We start from the raw sequence: 23,592 nt of genomic DNA on the forward strand, positions 1-23,592 counted from the left end.
TAAGACCTTAAACATTTAAGCCTTGTACTTTATATTTATTCACCTCCTCTGTGATTAGGGCCATTGTTTCTTTTTTCTTCTTGCATATACCTCATCTATAATCTTGGTTTCTTTAGGGACAAACTTCCATTTGATTTCTTTAAAGAAAAGTTAAACTAGACTCTTACAAAGCAATGTAACTGTATAATCCTTACAGATTTTTATGATTTCTCCCTTCTTTCATAACTGACTTATATCTAGTTAACAGCATTTTTAGCAACTCCTTTATTGAGTTTCCGAAAGCATCTACTTAGTTTTCATAGAAACAAGTCTTTTTCTACTTACTTTTCACCTTTTTTTATATATATATTTAAATTGAATACTATAATTACAATAGGAAGTATCATCAACACAGCTTTAAGAGCTGAGATATCCAGTGTCCATAAGCATGCAGTAAATAAGTTAAGCAGACGTCAGTTAAGAGGATTTTACTTCTGTGTGTGAATCTCTTGAATTTCATGAAATTCATTAAAACTGATCTGCAAGTATTCTGTGTAAGTATGTAACTATTGGATAAGAAGGAGGGTCCAAACTAAAAATGGGATATTCAGAGACTTCCAGCAAATGGCCTTTACACTAGCCAAATCTGTACTCAAATTTTGTCCTTGTCATATCAACAGCTGTTCATCTCCAACTTCTTTCCTCCTGTTCTTCCTCAAAATACCCAATTCCTTTATTGTACTTCATATACATAAATGGTTATCCAGTGGGAGGTGGAAAGGTGGCAATTCTGATTCAGCTTATGCTCCTAAGTTCACTGTTTATTACTTGGCATCTAAGATCCCTAAGAAAACTTATTACCTGATTAATTTACCTTAATTATTTTTTCCCTCCCAAAAACATAGCAAATGAGACTAGTTACATCAGTATTTGATGTGTAAAACTTTTTCTGAGCTACATATTTAGAGAAACAGGTTAGCCAGTTCAATAAAAATTTGTTAAATGTATCAGAACAAGGCACTCTTGGAGCCATTGAGAAGAATATGCCTTCTGGGACCTTATAGTCAGGTAGAGATTATAATACATGAATTAAAATAATTGTGATACAATATGGTGCATAAGCTTCACATATGTAATATAAACAAAAGACTTCTGTTGATCAAACAAGTAAGATTGTCTCTATTTAGAATGACCAAGGAAAACTACAGAGGAGCCACTTGAATTGAGTCTTGATCATTGACAGTGAAGTGCCCACTTTGTGTAATAGATAGTATGCAAAAATAATTTCATAAATAAGTAATTCCCATACAATCATTCTGTGTTAAGGCTGAAAGAGAGCTAAGAAAAACATTATACAACTGCTTTTTATTAAAAAAAAAAAAAAAAAGAAGATAGCATATAGCACATTATTGTTACCTAAGCCTATATCCCAGCTCTTGAAACTCTGTATATACCCATTTAGGAATTTATACTCTAATAGATAAATCTGATATGGGGGATCTATAAAGGATAGTTAGAATAAAGCTTATTGATTAGATAGCAAAGTGTTTCTATCACACTCATCTGACAAAGACACCTACAAAATGTTAGGAGTGGAAAAGTTACAGTACATAATGGACAAAAAAGACTCAAAGTTGTTCTGTGATCAGACTGGGTGGAGATAAAGGTATATCTTTGATAACTTCCTTTGCTTTTCAAGAAGGTTCTTATTACCTCCAGCTTTGGGGTTTTTTCCTTTCCTTTGTTCTGAAAAAGATAATGGGAAATAAGAATTGATAGAAGAATGAGACCAAAAAACTTAAAACTTATACTTGATACATACAAAATATTTGATAATATTAAATTGATATCAAATATTTCCCAGATTGGAAAATATCCAAGAAAAGGTGTATATATTTAGCAAAATGTATACTTCATATCATTCATATACCCACAATATGCAGAAAAGTAAAAAGTCAAATGAGAAACCAAAGTAAAAAATGTGGAGAATGTTTGTAAATTGATGAGTAGAAAGAAGGTTAATGTGTGCATAGAGCAATGAAAGAACATTAGAGAAGAATTAAATGCATGACCTTATGCGAGAAGTTGGGAAAATGAGAAAATGTGTTTAGGTAATGTGCAAAGCAAATGGAATGATCAACAGAAGACATGGAATATGAATTAAAATATGACAAGAAACTTGGACCATATCAAGAGAGGCATTGTATACTTTGAGCCTAGAATTTAATTTTAACATTAAAAGTTTAGCCCTAGTGATAAATGTATCTCAGTTTGTTTTGGTTCTCATGGTAGTTTCAGATTCTCTTAGAATCTGACTAAAGTGGTCTTCTGTGTTGGCTAATTTCAGCCTATAATCCCAAGAAAATTTTCTGGCTTCCAAAATGCCCTTCTTGGATATTTTTTTATTTCTCATATATGTTCTGAAGTATATTCATAACCATGAGATTAGCAATTATTGAAATATGTACTATGTGCGTGTTTTCAGTTTAACCCTTATAACTTAGTTTATTTTGTGACTGCCTATATTAGAGACAGTAAAGGGAATATTATATTTTACAAAACTATCTGTAAGTGGAGGCATCCTCCCTCCCAAGAAGCTTCTCCCATGGAAACTACAATTGTGGACCAGCCTGGAGGTCAGCCTCTGTACAGTCAGTGCCCTTCCTTTCTAGCCCCTTTGCTTCTGCTTGCTGAGGCTCTGTCAGAAACCAAATAAACAAAACATTCACAGCTAATTAGCAGCGGAAAAAAGCTTCTAAAAGGCTTTGAGGCAATTGTAGCAAGCTGAGTTGCCTGTTCTACTCAGTGTTAAACACAGATTCTCTAAGGGACGAAAAAGTTTACTTTTAGTACTCTAAGTTTACTTTTTAGTACTCTAAGAACTTTTTTTAAAAAAAACTTTGCAGGCAAATATACTTTATGTAGGGAGTATACAAACAAATGAAAAGAGATGAAAAAGTGCATCTGAATTTTTGTAAGGCTGAGACTCTACTATTGCAGAAGGACAGAGAAAGAAAAGAAATTGGAACGACCACCCAACAGAAGACAAAGATTCCATTCCTTCTGCCCTCTAAAAGGGGAGCATAAGATGCAAGTACTAAGAGGTCCAAGGATAGAACATAAAGTAGAGTTATTGCTAGGTGTAGAAAAAATTTAAAAAACAAAATGTTAGATAGGATATTAGAGATATATAGTCTCATTGATTCCATATTTTATTAGATAAAAAATAAGACTCAGATTAAATAAGGCTGTTTGCTCAAAGTGATGTAACTACTAAATGACAGAAATGAAACTTAAAGCAAATTAAAATAAATAATAAAATATGAGAAATGTAAAACCTGAGAAAGAATAAATTTTCCCAATAGGGAGATAACTAGCTAGATAACTACTTTATACTGAATGAATAAGATGTATGATCTTAAAGTCCCTACCAGATGGGATACCTGGGTGGCTCAGCAGTAAAGCGTCTGCTTTTGGCTCAGGTTGTGATCCCGGGGTCCTGTGATCAAATCTTGCATCAGGCTCCCTATGAGGAGCCTGCTTCTCCCTTTATGTCTCTGCCTATGTCTCTGCTTCTCTCTCTCTCTGTGTCTCTCATGAATAAATAAATAAAATCTTAAAAAAAAAAGTCCCTACCAGAGTATTTAGGCTGGTTGTAATTATTATAAAAGTTATGGAAGGAGTCTTGCATTGAGTTGGACCTGAGTAGATGACTTCTGTAGTCTTTTTTGTTTCTTAGCCCAAGTAGAAAAAAATAGCCCTTAGGCCTTAACGTCAATGGCATTTTCCTATGCTAAAGGTTGTATGTAAGCTTCAAACAAAAGAGAAGTACTATCAAACTGTCAAAAAAAAGAAATGGAGCATCCTTCATTTCTTTTGTAGTTACCAGTCCTCAGAGCTCTTCCATGTTCTTTATTCCCAAGTAGCATTTTGCTGCTTGTACCACTCTAGATCATTTCTCCTCTTTCCTAAGTTTTCCTTTGATTGTTTAATATTTTGAAGTTTATATGGAGAAGTAAAAGTAAACCAAAACATGGCAGATAGCACCAACTCAGCATGTTATTTTATCACTTAAACTGTGTCAATAATGTTAAAAGAAAAACTTTTGATATGGATATCCTCCATCTCATAACTCACTAATCTTGGAAATATTACATATTCAAGGCTTATATAAATGGTATCATCATTAGGAAGCTTTTCCTAAAAAAAAAAAAAAAAAAAGGAAGCTTTTCCTGATAAGGCCAGTTGAAAACCTCCCATCGTATATTCTCTGTATTAACTTCATACCACATATTATTGGTATTATAACAAGAATAGACTGATAGACTATGGCAAGGTACAGATCATCCTAAAAGTCCAGTGACTTAAATTTTTTTTCTGGTTCATGTCACTCGCCTACCACTGGTTGATAGGAAAGAAGGCATTCTGCTCTAAATAGCCATTCAGGGACTCCGACCTCTTTACCATCTTCCAATTTCACCCACCTGGAACGTGTGGCCTCCTTACTCATTATGGATGAGTAGAGAGCTGGAGGATTGCATGAACTTTTTGATGCTTTGGTTTGAAATGACACATGATATTTCCATCCACAGCCCATTTAGAACTAGACCCATGACCCCACCTAATCTCAAGAGGACAAGGAAATGTGGGGAAACAGAATGTTGGGTGAGCGTCATTCTTTCTTCCAGTAATTCATTCAACAAATATTTACTGAATGCTTAGTATGAACCAGGTTCTCTTCAAGGCCCTGGAAATACCAAAAAAAAAAAAAAAAAAAAAATGTGTGTGTATATATACACATACATACACACACACACACACATACACACATATATAAAACACAAAAATCCCTGTTCTCACATAGGTTACATTCCAAATTTTGGGTTATTCAGGTATTTCTACATATGCCTTAAAGGGCAACTGCTTGTCTTACCATATAATCTCCATATGTCCTAACAAGGTACAACATATGTGATAGTGGTTCAGTATATAAGCATAAGTAAATATAATTGCTTAGCACCTTTCTTTGCGAGAGCTGTGCTCTACAATTATATACATAAGAATACTCCTAACATGCAAATTCTATAAGTTGGCTGTAGTTCTACAATGTAAAGTCAGTTCCCTGCTATATGATATTTTGAAGCTTTGAGCCCTTCAAAAATTTTTGTTAAGTGCTAGGAGAGTTGCTTCAAAAGTAAAAACTTTTGCTCATGTTCCATCCATAATAATTATAATACAAGCTCCTGGAGAATAGGAACTCTTTCTGTTTGGAACCGTGTAAATCCCATAGTTTTTATACAGTATTACAGAGCTAAACCTCAGCAGAGGCTTAGCTGATTGATTAAACTAGAGCCCTGATTGATTAAAGTAAGCATTCATTCATTCATTGAATATTTATTAAGCTTCTCTTATGTTTCAGGCAGTGTCCACAAAGATGAATAAGAAGATTATAAGAAATTCTAATTTTTTGTGTGTGGGTAAACTGGGGCTTATTCTGGACTCCAAATGAGACTATTTTCTCTACTTGACAATTATATTTGATGTGAATTAGCCACTCATGAAGAATGGTAGGGGGAAAAGTTTGAAAACAACTGTTCTTATTCAGTCCCTTAGAATGTACCTTAAATAATAGCCACCTGGTCTCTTCTTGATTACTTCTGAAGTCAGTCTCTTTCATTTTAAGGTAATTTTAATTATTAGAAAGCTATTCTTTATATTTATCCAAAATCCTTCCTGACCTTATCTTTTCCCTACTATTAAAAACTGTCTAAAAAGAAGCTAATAAGCTCATTCATTCATTCATGTCGAGGAATAAATGACTGATCTGACTTAGGGAAAATAATAGTATTCCAGGGTTGAGTGTTTTAGCAGTACAGGGAATGGTAAGGGGCCATAAATCCTTAACCCAAAAGTATATATGGGCTGGGAGGATAAGTATGCTGGATGCATGACTTATCAAATGATAAGTCAAATACCCTTCAAATGATACCATTATTTCACTGACTTAGGGCTTCTGGAATCCTTCTGATAGAAATGAGGGAGGAATATAAAAGTGAGAAGGGGAGAATAAGAGATACATCTTTATTATATTGATACAGTGATTTTAGAAATACCTATTGTTTACCTAATTTATTGTTGAGTGGAAGAGTTCTGATATAACCTCGAGAGATATAGACTGTAAGAAAAGCTCTGACTCTGGGACAGTCATAGATGAAAAGAGAAAACTCCATTCTAGGGTTTAAGTGTTCATACATTTCCATTTGAATCAAGATAGAGCCAAGAATTGATTTGGTTCCTTTATTTCCTTAAAAAATAAAACCCTCTTAACTTGTCTGATTTATCTGCCCTGGGAATCTTAAATCTGCCCTGGGAATCTTAAAATCTGGAATGTTACCCCCTAGGAATCCTCAATTCTTCTCTTTTTCTTATTCCATATCTATCATCAAGCCCTTTCTTTACAAGATTTCTCATATACTTTGATCTAGTTCAGTTCAATGAATATTTATTGTATACATGCTTTATGCCAGATACTGGGCTCTGGTCATACAAGTACCCCTATCTCAAATTTCTCATTTTCTAGGAGACAACATAGCATGATACAAGCAATCCTAGAAGTGTGCTTAAATACAGAAAGAGATATACTGTATCTCTACAATATACAGTAGAGAATTACTCTGCCAAGAAAAGTCAGAAAAACTTGCAAAGGTGGTGATGCTTGGGTTTACAAGGATGCATAGGAGTTCATCAGAATGATGGCAAAATATTCTAGTTAGAGAGCAAAGCATAGGCAAAGACATTAAAAAAGCACAACGTGATCTGGCAGCTCCAAGTATCTTGCTATATATAATGGATGAAGTTTGAGTTGAGGTAGTGGGAAATTACCTATTCTGTTTTTCTCATTGTCAGAATCTTCATATGCCTAGAGCATCAACTTGTTTATTTCCATGTTTGTGATTATTGAAGGCCTAGTCTTTTTTTTTTTTTTCAATACTCTGCTAGTCTTACCTGTGTGCCACTCTTAGAGACTCTTGCCACTTTATTTTGACACAGAAGTGTTTGTTCTTAGTCCTCAAGTCTCTGTAATAGGAACTAATCTCTAAATGTGGTGGAAGGAGAAATGACAGTTTCACTTGTATCTACATAATTGTATAGGTTTCATAATCAGATTTGCGTATTATAACTTTGAAAATCTTTTGAAGTTAAGGGACTAATATGAAAATAATGTTAGTACCTTGTTAGTTATAGTAATATAATTTACTGTGCAAAATAATTTAATTCAATTCAGCGAGTATGTTTTTCTGCTCTCTGCCCATGCAACAGCACAATATTGAGAAAATAAGCCAGCGGTAGAAAACAGGAAGAAGAGTCCTCTCTTCCATATCTGAAAGAAAAGACTTTACTTAAATTTACACACATGCAGTTTCTGACCTTAATAAACTCTAAGAGATAAAAATGATAAAGAAACATGTATTTAGTTTTTTCCGTTCATCATAAAATTTAAAAACAAACCGAAAGGAAGACTACTTGTTAAATTGAATATACTGCTTTAAAATGAAGTCATGTGGAAAATAGTGTCAAAGCAAACTGATTTTCACGTTAATGTATTTTGTAACTTATTTTTCAAGGATGCTGGGGAGTTTTATGCTAAATACAAAGAAACAAGATTAAAGAAAAAGGAAGATGCATTGACTAGAGCTGAACTTGAAACACTTCAAAGTGAGTTTTAAACATTGTCTTACTGTGTTAACAATATCATATAAAACTGATTATTTAAATTTGAATTCTCCCTTAAAGTCAGCAGTAATTAAATTTCCTATGCTTTCTTGGGTCGCCTGGGTGGCTCAGTCAGTTAAGCATCTGTCTTCAGTTCAGTCATGATCATGATCCTGGGGTCCTGGGATCAAGCCCCATGTCGGACTCCCCACTCAGTGGAGAGTCTGCTTCTCCCTCTGCCCCTCCTCCTGCTCCTTATCTCTCTCTCTCTTTCTGTCTTTCTCTCTCTCTCTGTCTCTGTCTCTCCGTCTTTCAAATAAATAACTAAAATCTTTTTAAAGAAATTAAAAAATAAAGAAGTGTATGATGTCATAATACCATCCTGGGCACAGGAGACAATACAAAGATAATTAATAACTGGTCACCTCACACCCATAAATGCACACACATGCAGAGCAAGCATAGTGTTACAAAACAACTCGAGGAGGATGTGCAGTAAAAGCAGTTCCTGTAGCATATATAAGTGTAGTTGACCCTTGAACAATGCAGGGTTTAGGAGCACTAACCCTCCCACACTGAGAAAAATCCATGTATAACTTTGACTCCCCCAAAACAGAACTATTAATAGCCTACTGTTGACCAGGAACCTTACCGAGAACACAAACAGTTGATTAATACATATTTTGTATGTTTTACTTATTGTATGCTGTATTCTTACAATAAAGTAACCTAGAGAAAAAATGTTATTAAGAAAATCATAGGATACAGAAAATACTTTTATAGCACTGTACTGTATATATTGAAAATAATCTGCATTTAAGTGGACCCACACAGTTCAAACCTGCATTAACAGTCAACTGTAATTTAGCCAAAGCAAACTGGTGGTATTACTATACCATACATCCAGTCCACACACTTAATACATAGAAAAATGGTGAAAACAATTTCACATCAGAAGGTCCTCACTTTCTGCATTTCCTCTGGCACCAGACAATGGTTTGAGACAAGAGAAGAAGATTATGTTCTCTCTAAACTCAAAGAGTGCATTGCCACTACCCAAATGTGTGACTTTGGCGTTTTGTTTTGTTTTGTTTTGTTTTAAGATTTATTTATTTATTTATGAGAGAGAGAGAGAGAGAGAGAGAGAGGGAGGCAGAGACACAGGAGGAGGGAGAAGCAGGCTCCATGCCAGGATCCTGACGTGGAACTTGATCCCAGGACTCCAGGATTGCACCCTGGGCCAAAGGCAGGCGCTAAACCGCTGAGCCACCCAGGGATCCCCAAATGTGGGACTTTGAAGATTTTAGTTTCCTATCTGTCAAAAAAACATGTTGGACTAGATGGTCTACTATTAGTTTTCTAACACTGCTCTCACAAATGGCCACAAATTTAGTGGCTTAAACACAAATATATTATCTCACCATTGTGTAAGTCAGAAGTCGAGCATGAGTCTTACTGGGCTAAAATCAAGGTTTACCAAACAGGGCAGCATTCTTTTTCCAGCTTCTAGGCCCCCGCCCCCGACCATATACCTTAGATCCTCCTCCATCTTCAGAGGCAGCATTGTGATGTCTGACATTTTTTCTGTAGTCACATCTTTCTCTGACGATAACTGGGAAAAGTTCTCTTAATTTTAAGACCCATGGGATTAGATTGGGCAAACTTGGAGAATTTGAAATTATCTCCTGTCTCAGGGTGCTCAGCCTTAATCACATTTGCTAAGTCCCTTTTGCCGTATAAGGTAAAATATTGCCAGATTCCGGGAATAGAATGAACATCTTTTAGGGTCCATATTTCACCCTATTACAATCCCTCAGGTGTCTGGGTAACTTTAGAACAGGGGCTGTTTCTTTTTCATCTTTATGTCTGCAATATTGACTATGATGTCCTGGCACATAATAAATGGATATATTGGATGACTATATGAATTAATGTAATTCCATAAATATTAATGAGCACCTATCCTATATACAACACTGTTTCAAGGAGCACATAATTTAATTCAAAATCTTCAACAATTATAAATGCTAAATAATACTCATGGGTGCCTGGGTGGCTCAATCCACTCAGCATCCAGCTCTTGCTTTCAGCTCAGGTCATGATCTCAGAGTCCTAGTTTGGAGTCTGCTTCCTTTCTCCCTCTCCCTCCCGCCTTTCACCTTTCCCTTTCCCCCTCCCCCTGCTCAAGCTAGCTTTCTCTTTCAGATAAATAAATAATAATAATCAAGTCAACTATGTCATTGTTGAAAGCAGATTTCTATTAAGAGGGAAGAGTTTAAGATGATAGAGGATTACTTACTAAGTAAGGTATGTGTTGGGGAGGAAGGTTGCACAAATGATTAAATGAGTAATCAATTAAATGAGTAAATCAATCAATAAATGAAACTCAGTAAGTATACTATTTATGTAATTGTTTTTAAGTATAATTGTTAGATAACATTTTTCTAAGCTTTTCAAGACAAATCAAAAGGAGGGGGGAAGTCACATTTACAGGAAAAGAGAAAAATATCAAAGTAACCCAAAATTTACCTGTAGAGTCAAGGTGAACATATATTTTATTGCTTTTATAAACACAGTTTATTATTTTTATGTAGCTTTTGTAATAAATAACTTAATTGTTATAATTTTGATATATATATTAGAATTCTGTAATAATAATGGGTTAAGTATGTACACTACAACTTAGAAAGTAGGGGTTAGGCATAAAATATTTATCACAGTATAAGATTAATTTATCACAACATAAAAATTCCTTTTAAAGTTTGTGATCATTTTCCCAAAATGGCTTGAAGATTTTTGTTCTTAGCATTTGATAGAAATTTTCAAACAGATTAATAATTCTTATTGTTATTGTCTAATAAAAAGATGTTGTAAAGAAACATATTTTCAAATACATAAATATCTAAAATCTAAAAACTGTTTGCCAGTAAAAATATGTAGTAATCCTTTAAGAAGTTTGAAAATTCACTAGTTTATTAGTTATTGAAACTCAGAATGGAAAAAATAAATACGAGAAAGCATATTAAAAAAAATACCAGCTGTGAGTAATAAGACTGCTAATGCTCATATTTTTTATATCAGTGGTATATTAGGAAAAGGTGATGGTATCAACATTAGGAATGTTAAAGAACAGTCACATTATTAATAATGTCAGAAACTGTCATGTATTTTTTAATGTAGTCTCTAATGGTTACATGCAAAGAATCTTTTAATTAATTTTGTTAACTTCATTACAGTGTTCTGTATTGTATACTTTAGAATTAATATATAAAGACCCCAAATTCCCCAGTGTGTATTTCATTTGCCCCTATCCTTCTTAATTTTAAAGACCATCATTGGAATACTGAGTTCATAATAACATTTCCATCTGCTTAATTGAGTAAATGCATCTCATGCAGATTAGCAGCAGCTATTTTATGCTGCCTGTTTCTCATGACCTAATTGTTAATCTGCCCTCAAGTCTATCTGCTCTACTGCTGAGATTGTGTAGTATCCTCGGAGGGCCATACCAGAATATACATTGAGTAAGGTGTGGTGGTCTTATTAAAATGGTATATTAGGAAAAAGATGATTTCTTAAAAATAAATATCATTGATCTGGAAGTCTATGCAAAAAATATACCTATTTGGAAAATTTGAGCACTTATTTCTTTATTACAAATTGAATCAATTATATGTTTTAGGTTTAAATAAGTTGAATATTTATAATAAGACTTTTCATTGTTATATGTGTATTATACATTCTTTACTTATGTGATTATTTTTTCTATTCTAAGTCAATAGATGTGAATTCTAAGTACAATAATGAAACAGCCCATATCATGAATTGGAAAAATGAGTAATTTCATAAAGAAACTGGTTGTAGGGGTGCCTTGGTGGCTCAGTCAGTTAAGCGTCTACCTCTGGCATAGATCATGATCTCAGAGTTCTGGATCGAGCCTGCATTCAGCTCCCTGCTCAGTGGAGAGTCTACTTCTCCCTCTCTGCCCCTCCCTGCCACTTGTGTGCACATGCTTGTGCTCTGTGTCTCAAATCAAATAAATAAAATCTTTAAAAAAAAAAGAAAGAAAGAAATTGATTGTAAAGGTGAAATTTTGAATAGAAAAAATTGGAGGGGGGATCCCTGGGTGGCGCAGCGGTTTAGCACCTGCCTTTGGCCTAGGGCGCGATCCTGGAGACCCGGGATCGAATCCCACGTCGGGCTCCCGGTGCATGGAGCCTGCTTCTCCCTCTGCCTATGTCTCTGCCTCTCTCTCTCTCTCACTGTGTGCCTATCATAAATAAAAAAAAAGAAAAGAAAAAAAAAGAAAAAATTGGAGGAAGAAGTAAAATTTAGTATTTTCCTTATCTTTTTCTCTGTACCTTATATGATTTAAAACAGAAACAAAAGCAAGTTAATCAGACCTTTATTGTCAAGTTCTCTTTTTTATCTGCAGAATAATAGTTCCAGACATATTTTTTATATTTTTATATTTATAAATATATATATTTTTATATATTTATATAAAATAAAATATATATATTTATATATTTTTTATATTTTTCTTCTTGTTTCATGGTCCCTGTTGCATACCCCAGTGAGAGTAGGAGAGTGCCAAGAGAAAAGTATGTGGGTGGAGGACCGAGTATGCCTTTTTTGGGGTGGCAGGATGGGAAAACATTCACTTTCCCTAGGGTAAAGGAAGACTCATTTTTGGAAAACTCACTTTTATGAAGAAAGGAGATCTTAAGTTGATTCAGAGGTTGATAGTGAAGAGGACAAGGGAGATAGGGCAGAGGTAGCCCCAGTTTAGGTTAGATCATTTATGCTGTCGTAATATAATGTGCTCATGGATGGAGAATACTGTCTGAGATAACTTATGAGAAAGCATATACCAGTCACTAGCTCCAGTACATTTGCAAACATGACCAAATAGAAATTCTACCTTAACTTCTGAATCATATTATATAGTAAAACCTTTTAGCTATTATGAATAATTCTGCCATAAACATGGGTATACAAATAACTCTTTGAGTCCCTGGTTTAGTTCTTTTGATACATACCCAGAAGTGGAATTGCTGGATCATACTATAATTCTATTTTTAATATTTTTTAAAGTAGGCTCCACACCCAATGTGGAGCCCAACCTGAGGCTCGAACTCACAACCCTGAGGTGAAGACCTGAGCTGAGATCAAGAGTCTGATACTTAACCGACTGAGCCACCCAGGACCCCAATTCTATTTTTAGTTTTTTGAGGAACCAACATACTGTTTTCCGTAAAAGCTGTACCATTTTATATTCACCAACAGTACACAATGGTTCCAGTTTTTCCACGTCTTTGCCAACACTGATTTTCTGAGAGTTTTTTTATTGTAGCCATCCTGATGGGTGTTTCTTTGGAGAAATGTCTATTCAAGTCCTGTACTCAGTTTTGAATTGGATTAGTTTTTGTTGTTAATTAGGAGTTCTCTATGTATTCTGGATATTATCACTTATCAGATATGTGATTTGCAAATATTTTCTCCCACTTTGTGGGTTGCCTTTTTACTCAGTTGACATTGTCTTTTGATGCACAGAATTTAATTTTTATGAAGTCTAATTTGTTTTCTCTTTTGCTGTCTATGTCTTTGTTGTCATATCAAAGAAATCATTGCCAAATCCAGTGTTATATAGCTTTTGCCCTGTATTTTCTTCAAAGAAGAGTTTTATAGTTCAAGGTCTTACATTAGGTCTTTGATCCCTTTGGACTTCATTTCTTAGTGGGTAAGGGACCAACTTAATTATTTTGCACATGGATATCTAGTTTTCCCATCAATATTTGTTGAATTATTGTTTATTTAACTTTTTACTTTGAAATAATTATAGATTCATAGGAAGTTGCAAAAATAATATAGAGAAGGTCCCACGTACGCTCCTGAATACCAGGAACTTGACACTGATACAAAGTGTGTATATAATTCTCTACCATTTTATCACTCAAGTGTGTTTTTATGTAACCACCATCTCAATCAGCCACCACTCCTTTATGATCACACCCATATCTTCCCATTCCCCCCATTATCCCTAATGTCTGGCAACTACTAATCTATTTTTCATCTCTCTAACTTTGTCATTTTGACTATATGATTTAGAGAATAGGATTTTGAGAATCAGTGTTTGACCTTTTTTTAAATATTTGACCTTTTGATATTGGCTCTTTTCACTCAGCATAATGCTCTTGAGATCCATTCAAGTTATTCCGTTTATCAGTAGTAGTTCATTCTTATTTATTCTGTGTATGATTGTACCATAATCTGTTTAACCATGTACCAATTGTAGGACATTTTGGTTGTTTACAGTTTTTGACTCTTACAAATAAGCCTGCTGTAAATAATCAGGTGTAAGTTTTTTTGTAAACCTGGTTTTTATTTATTTGGGATAAATGTACAATTGCTGGGTCATAGGATAGGTTTATGGTTAGAGTTTTAAGAAACTATTTGATTTTTTTCCAGAGTGCCTATGTAACTTTACATTCCTAATAGCAACATAGGAGATATCTAGTCTCTCTACCTTTTACCAGCACTTGGGATTCTCACTGTTTTTTTATTTTAGATGTTCTAATACATTGGTAGAGATATCTCATCATGAACTTAATTTGCATATCCTTAATGGCCAGTTATGTTGAAACATTCATGTGCTTATTTGCCATCTGCATGTCCTTTACAGTAAACTCTTTATGCCTTTGGCTTATTTTCAAATTGGATTTTTTTTTTAACTGTTAAGTTTGAGAGTCCTTTATATAACCTAGATATGATTCCTTTTTCAGATATGTGGCTTACAGATGTTTTCTTCCAATTTGTCGCTTTTCGTCTTCTTAATATTCACGAAGCAAAAGCTTTTAATTATGATGAAGTCCAATTTATTGTTGCTATTTTTTGTTGTTGTTGCTATTTTTTTAATCAGGCTTTCTATGTTATTTTTAAAAACTCTTCACCAAGCCATACTCTAAATACTTTCTCCCATATTTTCTGGTAAAAGTTTTATAGTTTTGTTTTACATTTAAATCTATGATCCATTTTGAGTTAATTTTCTATAAGGAGGTTTAGGTTAAAGGGTTTTTTTTGCCTATGGATGTATAGCCAGCTTTTCTAACACTATTTTTTTTAAACTATTCAAAAAGTAAATTGCGTCTGCATCTTTTGTCAAAAATCAGTTGGCCTTATTGCATAGGGTTCTAAATTTTCTATTCTGTTCTATTCATCTACATCTCTCTCCTTTTGCCACTGTGACAGTCTTGATTATTGTGGCTCTACAGTAAGTCTTAAAATCCGGGACGCCTGGGTGGCTCATCAGTTGAGCATCTGCCTTTGGCTGGCATGATCCCTGGATTCCAGGATCAAGTCCCACATCAGGCTTCCTGCATGGAGCCTCCTTCTCCCTCTGCCTATGTCTCTGCCTCTCTCTCTGTGTCTCTCATGAATAAATAAATAAAATCTTTTTAAAAAAATCACATAGAGGGATCCCTGGGTGGCGCAGCGGTTTGGCGCCTGCCTTTGGCCCAGGGCGCGATCCTGGAGACCCGGGATCGAATCCCACATCGGGCTCCCGGTGCATGGAGCCTGCTTCTCCCTCTGCTTGTGTCGCTGCCTCTCTCTCTCTCTCTCTGTGACTATCATGAATAAATAAATAAAATCTTTAAAAAAAAAAAAAAATCACATAGAGTGATTCTTCTCACATTCCTATTCTTTTTCAAAATGTTTTAGTTATCCTAGTTCCTTTGCATTTATATGTAAATTTTAGAATAATCTTGTATATATCTACAGTGTTGCTGAAATTTTTATAAGAATTATTATGTCAAACTTGTATATCAATTTGTAGAGAATTGATATGTCAGACTTGTATATCAATTTGTAGAGAATTGATACTTACTATCTGGAGTCCTTTAATCTATGAACACTGTCTCTTCATCCATTTATATCTTCTTGGTCTCTTTCTTCAGTGCTTTACAGTTTTTAGCATACCAGTCCTGTGCATGTCTTGTTAGATAGTGAATTTTGTTAATTTTTTTGTTTCCATTAATATGATCATGTGATATTTCTTTGCTTGTTAATTTGGCGGACAATATTGATTGAATATTGAATATTGAACTAGAATTGCATCCCTGCAGTAAGTACCATGTAGCCATAGTATATAGTTATTTTTATATATTGCTAAATTCTATTTACTGATATTTTACTAAAGATTTTTGCACCTATATGAGAGAAATTGGTCTATAGTTTTCTCTTTTTGTACCGTCTTTGTTTGATTTTGGTATCAAAGTAACATCATATAAGGAATTGGGAAGCATTCTCCTGTTTTCTGAAAGAGACTGTTGGTGTTAATTTGGTAGAATTCTCTGGTGGGACCATTTAAGATGGGATATTTCTATTTTAGGAGTTTTAAATTACAAAGTAAATTTCCTTTGTAATTACAGGGCTATTCAATACCTATTTTACATGTCTGTTTTAAGAGTGAGTTGAGATAGTTTGTATTTTTTCAAGCAATTGATCAATTCCATCTAAATTGTCAAATTTGGGATCCCTGGGTGGCGCAGCGGTTTGGCACCTGCCTTTGGCCCAGGGCGTGATCCTGGAGACTCGGGATCGAATCCCACGTCGGGCTCCCGGTGCATGGAGCCTGCTTCTCCCTCTGCCTATGTCTCTGACTCTCTCTCTCTCTCTCTCTGTGTGTGACTATCATAAATAAATAAAAATAAAAAAAATAAATAAAATAAAATAAATTGTCAAATTTGGGCAGGCCAAGTGGCTCAGCGGTTTAGTGCTGCCTTCAGCCCAGGGCGTGATCCTGGAGACCCGGGATCGAGTCCCACATCGGGCTCCCTGCATGGAGCCTGCTTCTCCCTCTGCCTGTGTCTCTGCCTCTCTTTCTCTCTCTCTGTGTCTCTCATGAATAAATAAGTAAAATCTTAAAAAAAAATAAATTGTCAAATTTATGTGTGTATAGTTGTTTCTCATACTAATTTATCCTTGCAATGTCTGTATGTCTTGTAGTGATTTCTCCTGTTTTGGTGCTAAAACTGGTAATTTCTCTTTTTTTGTCAGTTTCGCCAGGTGTTTGTCATTTTTATTGATCTTTTCAAAGAACTAGTTCTTTGTTTCACTGATTTTTTATCTATTGCTTTTTGTTTTCTCTTTCATTTCTTTCTGCTCTTATTTTCCTTCTGCTTTCTTGAGCTTGTTTGTTTTTGATGTGGATTATGGTCTTGAGGCTTTTCATCTTTTCTAATGTAAGTTTTTAGTGCTTTAAATTCCTCTCTCAGCACTGTTTTGGCTGTGTCCAACATATTTTGATACATCATATTTTCATTGATTCAGTTCAGTATTTGATTCCTGAATTATTTAAGTATGCTGTTTAGTTTCCAAGTATTTGGGGATTTTCCTGTTATCTTTCTGTTATTGATTTTTTATTTGATTTTATTTTTGTCAGAAAACTCATTCTTTATGATCTCAATTCATTTAAATCTGTTGAGGTGTGTTTTATGGTCTAGCTTAGCATATATCTCATGGGCATTTGAAGAGAATGTGTATTCTGCTGTTGTGTAATGGAGTGTTATAGTTCCTAAAGTTTCCAACGCTCTTTTTTTTTTAATTTTTTAAATTTATTTTCTCTGTTTTTCAGATTTGGCAATTTCTTTCATTCTGTCTCCAAGTTAACTACTTTCTCTATTCCATTTTTCTTTTGAGTTCTCAATCATTAAATTTTTAATTTTATATGGCACATTTTCGGTTCTGATATTTCCATTAGTGTTTTGGTATGTCTTCTGTGTCTTTGCTATTGACTTTTTATTTCTTCATTTGTTTTGAGAATGCCCATTATTACTTATCAAACTATTTTTGTATGGCTGCTCTAAAAGTCTATCAGATACTTTGGATCTCCCTTTCATCTTATTAATTATCTTTTTCATTCAAATTGAGATACTCTTGGTTCTTGGTATGATGAGGGATTTTTTTAAATTTAAACTTGGACATTAGGGGGCGCCTGGGTGATTCAGTCAGTTAAGTGTCTGCCTTCTGGTGACTTCATGATCACAGGGCCCTGGGATGGAGCCCAGAGTCTTACTTACTGAGCAGTCTTACTGCTCAGCAGGGAGCCTTCTCCATCTCCCTCTGCCCCTCCCCCTGCTCATGTTCACACTCTTTCTCTCTCTCTCAAATAAATAAAAATCTTAAAAAAAAAAAAACCTTGGACTTTTGGGGTATTATACTCTGAATCTTGTTTAAGTGATGTTTTCTGACAGTGCTGTAGTTGAGTTGAGAAAGGGGAGAGTTGCTGCCCTCAGGTAGGGGTGGACGTCCATGTCCTGTTTTATAGCTGAAAGAAAGGGTGCTTGTGGATCTTGTTAGGGTTGGGCAGGTATGGGTGTTCTCGCTTGCCAGACTGATGACACTCAGCTGATATCCCTTTGCTGGGATAGGCAAGAATGCCTACTTACAGCTCCCCACCTCGCCTCTGCTGACATTGTAGGGGACTGGTCTTTTTACCATTGTGGACATTAAAATGCAAAAGTAGTAAAATCAACTATATCTACAAAAACTAATCAAGGGATACACAAATAAAAAGATATATGACATAATCTACATAAAATGTGGAAGGGGGTATAAAATTTTAGTGGTTTTAACCCACATAGAAAGAATCAACAAGATAAGTAATGATAAATGACCAATACTGAAATAAAAAGTAAAAAGGAAGAATGATGGGGAGTACATGTATGTATGTATATATGGATGTGGCAGGCCTGTTGCAATTTAAATAAGGTGGACAAGGAAGGACTCAGTAATAAAGAGACATTTGAGCAAAGCCCTCAAGGGAGATGAGGCAATGGATTGCCTCAAGTAGAAGCAATGGATGAAAGTTTTATGTTCTTGAGGAATAGTAAGGAGTCTGGAGAGTATTAAAATGAGGTTAGAGAAATGATGAATGGGGTGGGGATAGGAGGCATAAATCACTGAGGGCCTTATACTGTAAGAACCTGACTTTTAGTCTGACATGGGAAGTCCTAGGAAGATCGAGCAGAGGAGTGACATGATGTGATACATGTTCTAAGAAGTCTGACTGTGAGGCTAAGAACACACTGAAACAAGGACTTGAAACAAGGAGACCAACCAGTTGGGAGCTGTTTTAGTAATCCAGACAAGAGGTGGTGATAGCTTGGATCAGGGTGATAAAAGTGAAGAAATGGAATTCTTAATGTATTTTGAAATTAGCGACAAGATTTCCTACTAGATTTCTTACAGGATGTAAGGGAGAAAGGGGAGTTGATGACTCCAAGGTTTAGGACCCCAGTAGGTCAAAGGAATAGGAGCTACACTGGAAGAAGCAGGTGGAAGTGAAGGGAGTTTTATCAAGAGATTAGTTTAGCACATAGTTCCCTCTCTCCTTAATATTTAGAGCACATTGGGCTGCCCAGGTGGCTCAGCAGTTTAGCACTGCCTTTGGCCCAGGGTGTGATCCTGGGGACCCGGGATTTAGTCCCATGTAGGGCTCCCTGCATGGAGCCTGCTTCTCCTTCTGCCTGTGTCTCTGCCTCTCTCTCTCTCTCTCTCTCTGTGTGTGTCTTTCATGAATAAATAGATAAAATCTTTAAAAAAAATATTTAGAGCACATTCCTGTATAAGTCAAGATTTAATTTCTGGACCTGTGCTGTGAGTTAGGTAGAGCAGATATTTCATTTTATAGGTGGAGACTTAGCGATAAATCATGTGAAATAAATACTAATGTATTGGCAAGTGACAAAAGATACAGAATCTAGTTTTTCTGACTTGTTTTCTCACTTTTCTACCAGGATTCATATTAATGACATGATTTCAAAACTCCTTACCATTCTGATAACTTTTCTGATATAATCTAGTTTTTCAGTTCCATATTTTAAGTATAGTGCTCAAAACTGATTTAAAAACTTCCTTCCTTTTCCTCTTCCAAGTTCCATTTCATTAATATCTGTTGCACTATTGTCTAAGCGTTTCCAAAGAGAAATTCTCTGTGTCTGCTAGAAAAAGAAGGTAATAAGTTAAGATGTTACGACTTTGCTCAGTTTAAACTCTTCTCCACTGTTTTCAAAACCATAGAGGTACAAGTGTTAATCAAGACCTGAAGAATATCTGCAGGTTCATGATCAAAGAGCCCAAATTACTATTCAGCAAATGTGTCTTAGCATAGTAAACACTTTTGCAATGTGTGACAGGAAGTATTTGATCTAAGTAGCTAACTCATTAGTTGAATTGTTTAGTGTCAGTTTCCAAGTATATGAAAAGGCAGGCTACTTATGCCAGAGTTTTTTGTTTTTTTGGTTTTTGTTCCTCTACCCGAACTCTGTGTTGTTTTGTTGAATGAAAGCATCAAATGGAAGGGCTCCCTTAGGATGATATTTGGCTCATTTCTTATTCCTTTGACAATCATGTTGAATAAATTTTTCTTTTGAAAGGAAACCATTTCTCTCTTCAGTCACTAGACACTTAATGTGTTATGGGTTTGTTTTACTTCCCTTTCTAAATTTATTTTGGATTTTGTTGTTTGGTTGGTCAGTTTTTGTTTCTAGCCTTGGTCAGGCTTGTCATTAAGAATCAACCTATCTTGGGACACCTGGGTGACTCAGTGGTTGAGCCCCTGCCTTCGGCCCAGGAGTCTTAGAGTCCCATGATCAAGTCCCACATCAGGCTCCCTGGAGCCTGCTTCTCTCTCTGCCTATGTTTCTCTCTCTCTCTCATGGATAAATAAAATCTTAAAAAAAAAAAAAATCAATCTATCTTAACCTGAAGCCCATAACTTACCAAATTTCAATAATAATTACTTTTCTAGCAAAAATACTCTGTATTCTTTATTTAACTCAGAATTTTCCTTATAAGATTCATCATGCTGCTAAAAAAAAAATCTTAGATTTGTTTTTCTTGGATGAACTATATATAAGGATATGTTTATTAACACCAAAATTCATAGCTGGGCCCATACTAATTACATACAGTTTATTAAAACTAGAAATTTGCAGGAAAGATAGTTGTAGTTAACAAATAGAAGTCTTCTTTTTCACTTAGACATGTTTGAAAACGCGTTTTTATTTTTAATATATATGAAAAATTTTGTCAAGTGCAAAATGTTGGATGCTACAGTCTTAGCCCTATATTATTAAAGTAGCGAGAAATCAATGAATATTTTAAGCTGTGGTTTGTTTATTGGTTTCAAAAATTGTATTTTCAGATTTATGTTTTATAATGTTTAAATTTTGTTTTATATTTATATCTGCAACTTTGTAAAACTATACATTCATTTTTATTATTTATTTTTTACTGAGATGTTCCTTCTCTTTTTTTAAAAAACTTTATTAGAGGGGGGAGGGAGCATGAGGTAGGGGAAGGGACAAAAGGAGAGGAAGAAGCAGACATCCCACTGAGCAGGAAGCCCAGTACAGGACTCCATCCCAATAGATCATGACCTGAGCTGAAGACAGACTCTTAACTGAGGGAGCCATCCAGGCGACCCCCATCTCTTTTGCTTCATTGTCTCTATGCTTTTATTTCTGGGGGAATTGCTGGAGAGAAGATTTTTTTTTTTTTTTAATTTTAATAGGTTCTCTTAGATCACTTCCCAAAAGGCTGTAATGTAATAGTTCACATTTCTACCACCAATGTAGAGATGGCCCTTTCCCTACCAACAGTATCTTTTATTAGATTTTTAGATTTCTGCTCATATAATAGGTATAAAATCATATCATGTTATTACTTCAGTTTGCATTTCTTTAAGCTTTTTTTTTTTTTTAAAGATTTTATTTATTTATTCACGAGAGACAGAGAGAGAGAGAGGCAGAGACACAAGCAGAGGGAGAAGCAGGCTCCACGAAGGGAGCCCAATGCGGGACTCTATCCTGGGACCCCAAGATCACACCCTGAGCCAAAAGCAGACAGACGCTCAACTGCTGAGCCCCCCAGGCATCCCAATTTCTTCTTTTTTTTTTTAAACTTTTATTTATTTATGATAGGCACACAGTGAGAGAGAGAGAGAGGCAGAGACACAGGCAGAGGGAGAAGCAGGCTCCATGCACCGGGAGCCCGACGTGGGATTCGATCCCGGATATCCAGGACCGCGCCCTGGGCCAAAGGCAGGCGCCAAACCGCTGCGCCACCCAGGGATCCCCCAATTTCTTTAAACTTTAGAGGGTGTATCTTGTTTCCTGGCCACTTGGATTTGTTCTTTTGTGAACTTTGCCCATTTTTTTTTTTTTTGGGTGGGTGTTTATCCTCTCAATTTATAACATCTCTTTAAATGTTCTGTATTATCAGTCTTCTGTTTGTATTCTAAATTGTAAATATCCTTTTCAAATATATTAATTCTCTCATGATTTGTTTATTCTCTCCTTTATCTTTTATAGCATCTGTGTTTCAGTCTCAGTTAAGATTTCCTTATCCTTTAAATAATACATGCAGTATTTTAGATTTTTTTCACAATATGTTTATTGTTTGGGCTTTTTAAGTCAAGGGTTTCTTTTTAAGATTTTATTTAAGAGAAAAAAAACTACAAGCAAGAGGAGGGGCAGAGAGAGAGGAAGAAGCAGGCTCCCCACTGTGCAGGGAGCCCAACATGGGGCTTGATCCCAGAACGCTGGGATCATAACCTGAGCCTAAGGCAGATGCTTAACCGACTGAGCCACCCAGGTTCCCCCTCAAGGCTCTTATCCAACTGGGATTTATTTTTGTGTATTGTGTAAGATTATGTCCAGTTTTCTTTCAAATGTATATTCAGTTGTGCCAGCATAATTTATTAAATCCTTTTCCCATTGAATTGAAATGTTTATGGATTCTTTGTTCTAGAATTTATTCCTATGACAATATTGTATTAATTTTACTACATCAGCATTATAGAATATGTGAACACACATGCACACACAATGGTGAAATATGGTTATAAGAAATTTGACTATATGGAATTTGACTAATAGCAATTAAGAATGGAGTAGCTTCTTAATACTGACCCTGTAATCAAAACAGATTTAATGAAGGGGCCATTTGATAGCCATCTATTGATAACTACCCCTGATGCCATCAGATTACATTTTGCGCTTGTTAAAATATTGAAAAGATGAATGTATATACTATTAGGAGCCACTTTTGCACAAAGTAGTATGTTAGGGTTTATAGTTTTCTGTACATCAATTTTATAAGATTAGATTTAGCTTCCTTTTACAAATGAGAAAATAGTCATTTGTTCTAATTATTATGAACAATATTATGTCACTATTATGACTGAGTTCTTTTCATGTAAGAAATGTTTCATAAAAAGTACTTTGAAAACTAAAGATATATACAAACTGATAGAGTGGTTATATTGTGATCATCATCTCATTGTGAGTATCTGTGAGTTTCATTTAAAAACAATGCAGTAGCTAATGCACAATAAAACACCTAGCTATTTATAGCAAAACAATTGTAATTTTTTGTAATGTCCTCACCCACTTCTTCACTCCCACACCTGCCTCTGACAACCACCAATCTGTTCTCTGTATCTATAAGCTGGGTTTTGGGGGAGGGGGGTGTTTGGTTTTTGTTTGGCTTTGTTAAGGTTCCCCATATGAGAGAGATCACATATTTGTCTTTCTCTGACTTATTTCATGTAGCATGATGCCCTTGAGGTCCATCCATATTGTTGCAAGTGGCAAGATTTCATTCCATTTTATGACTGAGTTATATCCCATTGTATATAATTCTGTTTTGGGGCACCGCCGGTGGCGCAGCGGTTTAGTGCTGCCTGCAGTCCGGGGTCTGATCCTGGAGACCCAGGATCAAGTCCCGTGTCGGGCTCCCTGCATGGAGCCCGCTTCTCCCTCTGCCTGTGTCTCTGCCTCTCAGTCTCTCTCTCTCTCTCTGAATAAATAAATTAAAAAAAAAATACTTATA

The 23,592-nt window shown here is 35.2% G+C and overlaps 1 protein-coding gene across 1 annotated transcript in view; it reads left to right on the plus strand.

Annotated features, from left to right (window-relative positions):
• The window catches only part of DNAJC1 (DnaJ heat shock protein family (Hsp40) member C1), a 205,992-nt gene that overhangs the window by 83,966 nt on the left and 98,434 nt on the right, over window positions 1-23,592 (plus strand). Inside the window, exon 7 of the mRNA XM_077896846.1 lies at window positions 7,605-7,695. Coding sequence (XP_077752972.1) covers window positions 7,605-7,695 — 91 coding nt within the window. The remainder of the gene's footprint in view (window positions 1-7,604; window positions 7,696-23,592) is intronic.

The sequence above is a fragment of the Canis aureus genome, chromosome 5 (assembly GCF_053574225.1).
Source record: "Canis aureus isolate CA01 chromosome 5, VMU_Caureus_v.1.0, whole genome shotgun sequence".
NCBI lineage: Eukaryota > Metazoa > Chordata > Mammalia > Carnivora > Canidae > Canis > Canis aureus.